The sequence below is a fragment of the Borostomias antarcticus genome (assembly GCF_949987555.1).
Source record: "Borostomias antarcticus genome assembly, chromosome: 22".
Taxonomy (NCBI): domain Eukaryota; kingdom Metazoa; phylum Chordata; class Actinopteri; order Stomiiformes; family Stomiidae; genus Borostomias; species Borostomias antarcticus.
The window spans coordinates 3,678,370-3,683,138 of NC_140255.1; the positions used below are offsets into that span (position 1 = coordinate 3,678,370).

Consider the following 4,769-nt stretch of genomic DNA (forward strand, 5'->3'; position numbering starts at 1 on the left):
CACCCACAGCCTCTGGCTCGTTCCCCTACATACAACACAATACTCATTTATTCACACATCGTGATTATGGATATAGGTGATTTCATAACAATCATATGGCTACACTAAGAAGAAAATAAACCTACAATTCAAAGTATAAGCATAAAATAATCTATGTGAATAAAGTAACTATAAAAATATAAGTGATCTTGGAAATCAAGAATATAATCCTTTTTTTGTTTGTTTCTGAAATCATAGCCTTATCAGTTTGGACTGAGACATAGGCTATGGCCGCAATCGAAAGTCATCTGAAAATTGTTCAGTGCAATTAAATTTAGCTTCTTTACTCGTGTAAAAATCTATCTCTTTAGAATATTTTCATTCTCTTACCACCCACTGCCCTCCCTCCCTTTAATGGTCGCTGGGTTGGTTGATCTTTGGAGAGTGGACAGTACTTTATTGTGTGGGCATTATCCCCGTTGGCACTGCAGAGTGGGCAGGTATATGCCCGGAGAATAGGGCACACGACCCTCCCGTCCGGAGTCTTCAGGACGTGGGAGCCATACACCTCCTCCGGCGCACCGTTATTCCGGCAGAAGACGCAGATTTTGGGCTCCTGTTTATTCCTGGAAGTTGGCTTGCGCATCTTCCTCTCCATGCCGAACAGATCGAATCCTGCAAAGCTCCCGCTAAAGCCCAAGTCCCGTTCTGGGAATGGAACTCCAGCGGTTTGGTTTTGAAAGGGGCTCAGGATTGAGAAGCGCTCTTTCAAGTCCATGATGGAGGCAGGCGGGGGGCTCGCCGATGGACAGCAGCAGTCCAGGTGTCCGCCGTCGCCGCTGCCCGCGATTACGCACGCACACGCAGGAGAGTCATCCAAGCCCAGTGTTGCTTTCAGAGACTCGGTGATTGAGTTTGGACTCTGTGGCATACTGTGCTTATTATTCTTCGTGACCAAAGTCGACAGACCTAGATAGTCGTTCCAAAAATTGAAGGTATAGTCATAGGGGTTGCGCGCATTCAAATAGTTATGATTGAGAAAATCCATGATTGCTTTTTTTTTTTTCTTCAGAAACAATAACGTAATCCGCCAAGTGACTGCAGTCTCAGATCGTTTCCAGAATGGTTCGTGGACAGTGCTCCAGTGTTTTAGTGTATGAGCGCTTGTACAGCCTTGCTGCTTATAAAGAGCAGCGGAAAGCTGGAAGGAGGGCGGGGCTCTCTTCAAACCAAGTTTATGATCAGGTTGAAAGCACGTCCTCTGCTCCCAGCGCAGATAAAGCCTCCTCTACTCCACACGTTTCTTCCAACGCGTGATTGCACTATTAAAGCGGTTCATATCCTGCTAGTTCTACACTTTGGTTTGAAAACGGTTGAATGTAGTGAATTGGCTAGGTCTGTGCACTCGTCAGGTCTGTGCCAGGCTATAAGACATCCTTTAAAGAGACACGTCCCTCGACGAAGTGAACCTAGTTCTTTGTTGTCTCTGCATAGTCTTATTGTATCAATGAACTGCATGTCAATTAGGTAACAAAACTATGTTTATAACATGACGGTACAGGTCAGTAGGCTACATTTCATGTTTGCATGAATTAATGCATTCATTATTCTGCTCAATTTGTTCCCTGAATACCCTGTCCAGCCACAAGTAGTCTAATTGTAAATATATTCTACATTCTACATCTGAATAATTTTTATTCTATAAGCAGTGATACAATTATTTCACATTCTCTGTTGATTCTGGTGTTGTTTGTAGGCTATCCTATTTATACATTTGCGTAGTCGATATGTGGGCTTCCTATCTCTCACTGTATTGAGATGGATAAGGCAACACGGAAATATCACAGGTTGCTCATGTATAGCACATCGAGTTATGATTAAGATTGTTACACAGCCATGGCGATGTTAAAAGATGTTGGCTGGGTCCAAGGAAGGGAATGTGCCCTGTCGAGTTAAATGGGTTTGTGATAGTTTGTCAGTGGATGTACTGTTGTGTTCCTGCTGGGTCTCTGGCACTGTATGAAAAGCCGTGTTCGTCAAGGCACATTGTTCCACAAGCCCCGGGTTGAATACAGGGAAACTGCGTTGCCCTTTAAGACACCCTCTCAAATTCCCCGAAGGATTATGCAGAGCCCCAGTGATGCGTTCCCCTGTGGTTAAAGTCACTCATAGTTACACAGAGCATGTCTCTCATTTGCATGATTTGACTCCATTCATAGACTAGTGGCTGGAGATGCAGTCCTACAAAGAGGTGATATACCAAAAAAGCCTATGAATGAATGTCAACATGAAGCAGGGTGGCCTTTGTGTTAATCTCCAGCGGTAGTGGACTGTCTTAGGTTTGGTGATCTATGTTACTGTCAGAGTTAGGTATAATGGCGCAGACAGAAAGTGCTAGGTGCAGCACCACCTCTCTTGTCTCTCTCCTCTCAAGTAAAGTACAATGGTAGCAGTAACAGAAGTGTGCAGTTCCCCCTCTCTGCCACTGGGGGTCTGTGTGAGCCAATAGGATCTTATTTGGAATGACATCATCAAGATGCTGATGAGTTGATAACATCGTAACAAAGAAAAGTTCATTTCCTTGATGTTTTAACCCCCTGGAAGCCTCTGTCACAAAGATGTGATTCCACATTCTGTGATGATTTAATTAAGTCTTATGATAAGATATAAGATTTAGGCCAGTACATAGGCTACATCCACTGACCGTGACAAGGAGCTCTCTCTCTTCAACTATAGACCTGTGTAGAAGACCCATACATTTCACAGACAGGATGCCGTCATCAAAAGAGAGACATATTGAGCCATTCTGTAAGCATCTGCAACATGTTATGCTGTAAACTGCACCTCACTTCAAGTAAACACTTGCAATGGTCCAATCATGTTGATCACATGTTTTCATAGACCCATTCTTAAAGGGTTAAAACAGACATTCCCAGATGGCATTAGGGTAGTGTTCAGTACAGTAGCGTACCTCACTGCCTGGCCTTAGGATAGTGTTCAGTACAGTAGCGTACCTCACTGCCTGGCCTCGCTGCCCTGTGATCAACCACCCAGCTCTGGAATGTGAGGCCAGGGTTCTTTAAACAACGATAGCATATGAGTGACTGCAGCGCTAATTAAAGGTTTGGGGGAGGCTGCTGAAACACATCCAGTCTGGAGGATTAAATCTATTTTAAGGGATTTCAGTACAATCCAATACCTTGCTGTTGACTGAGCTTCAGATTAATGCAAGAATAATACACACATTGTGTCTGGCAAAGTTCTAGAGGCAGTTTCTCACAGTTCTACATCTTCAGCATGTTCGCTTGAATGGCTGTTGAGCAACCATTGAATTTTCACTCCCAAGTCAGCTTCTTCTCTGCAAAATATGGAACCTCTGATTGAGCATTAAATATGTATGCTGTCCTCAACTATTTTGCCCATGCAATATGCAACCTATTGGATTTTTCTGCAGCAGTGTCTGAAAACTGTAACTGAAATATTCATGGCTACATTACTACTTAATTGTGTTGTGACTAAGAAGGATTAATACTCATCCATTAAGTAAAGCAAATTATTGGCTGTCTGGAGGCGGCAGGGGTGCCTCGGACAAGGAAGTGAGATTAGCAGGGGTGTGATCTATGGCATTAGTATAGTGGTTATTGCTGTAAATCGATTAAGGATTCAAACTGACTAAAAGAAAATATCCTTCTGCAAGAGTTTGCTGACCACGGAAAACACTTTGATTTCTGAAATAGTTTTTCCTACCAGTGGGAGTCTGCATTAGTTGCTTCACTGACATTGATATATATATATATATATATATATATATATATATATATATATATAAAAACCAGTGTTGCTTGTGCTACGAATGAAAATGTAAATCAATTCAGATAATACTATACCCCTTGCCGAGTAGAAATATGATATAATGTGTGATTTAAACCAGCGGTGACATCTAATCTTCCTTTGATGTGCTGCTTGCATATTGCACTTAATCAGTATGATTAACAATGGTTAACACATTGTGTTGTATGGTATACAGTAGTGGCATGCTGACTCATCAAATCTGAACATATCCTTAGCCTGTGTGTTGAATACTTACTCTTTCTTCATGCCCCAAGTTGGATCCTGTGTCTTGTCATTAATATCCGTTAGACTGGTGTTTCTGATTATGCAAATGATGACACATTCAGAAAATTGAATCAGGGAGTATATTTGATTCCACTTGATATATTGCCCAGTAGGGGTTTGATCACATACTGAACAACCAAATTAAGACTCAAAATCCCACATTTCACAGCAGGCATAAGTGTTAAGAGTTTTAGACCTTTCCAGTACCTGAAAGAGGCCCACAGTTTTGAACGGCCTTGAATACAGGCTAGTTCTATCCTCCTTTGTTCTTCTGAGAGATATGGAACAGAACCAGCAGCAGAGAGCCAGAAGGAAACCATTTACATATTTTCCATTTAGCTTTTACATGACCAGAGAAGCTGGTGTTTTCTTGTTGTTATTGTGATACACAGAGAACAAAATATGTATAAGTACACAGCTCGCCTTTGTTCCTTAGCTGAATAGCAAGGAAATGGTGCTCTGCATAATTGCATATTAACTCCCCCCTGCCATTGTGTGCAGTGTGTGCCTGTGTAGATAACTGGCAGTTACATTCAATGGCTGTTTCACCAGCAGCATGAAGTCAACGGAGCTAATAAAGGCAGCGAGTCCATAAAGGACCCACTGGCTGCATATATATTAAGAAGCTCAGAGATAGGGAGCCTCCAAAAATCGCCCAGCACTGTCTAGCAACA

The 4,769-nt window shown here is 42.3% G+C and overlaps 1 protein-coding gene across 1 annotated transcript; it reads right to left on the reverse strand.

Annotated features, from left to right (window-relative positions):
• Positions 1-346: 346 nt before the first annotated feature.
• nanos1 (nanos homolog 1) lies at positions 347-1,027 on the reverse strand (the record flags this gene model as incomplete). The annotated part of the gene is made up of 1 exon (XM_084455807.1): positions 347-1,027. The coding sequence occupies one exon, from the start codon at positions 1,025-1,027 to the stop codon at positions 347-349; it is 681 nt and encodes a 226-aa protein (XP_084311933.1).
• Positions 1,028-4,769: the final 3,742 nt, after the last annotated feature.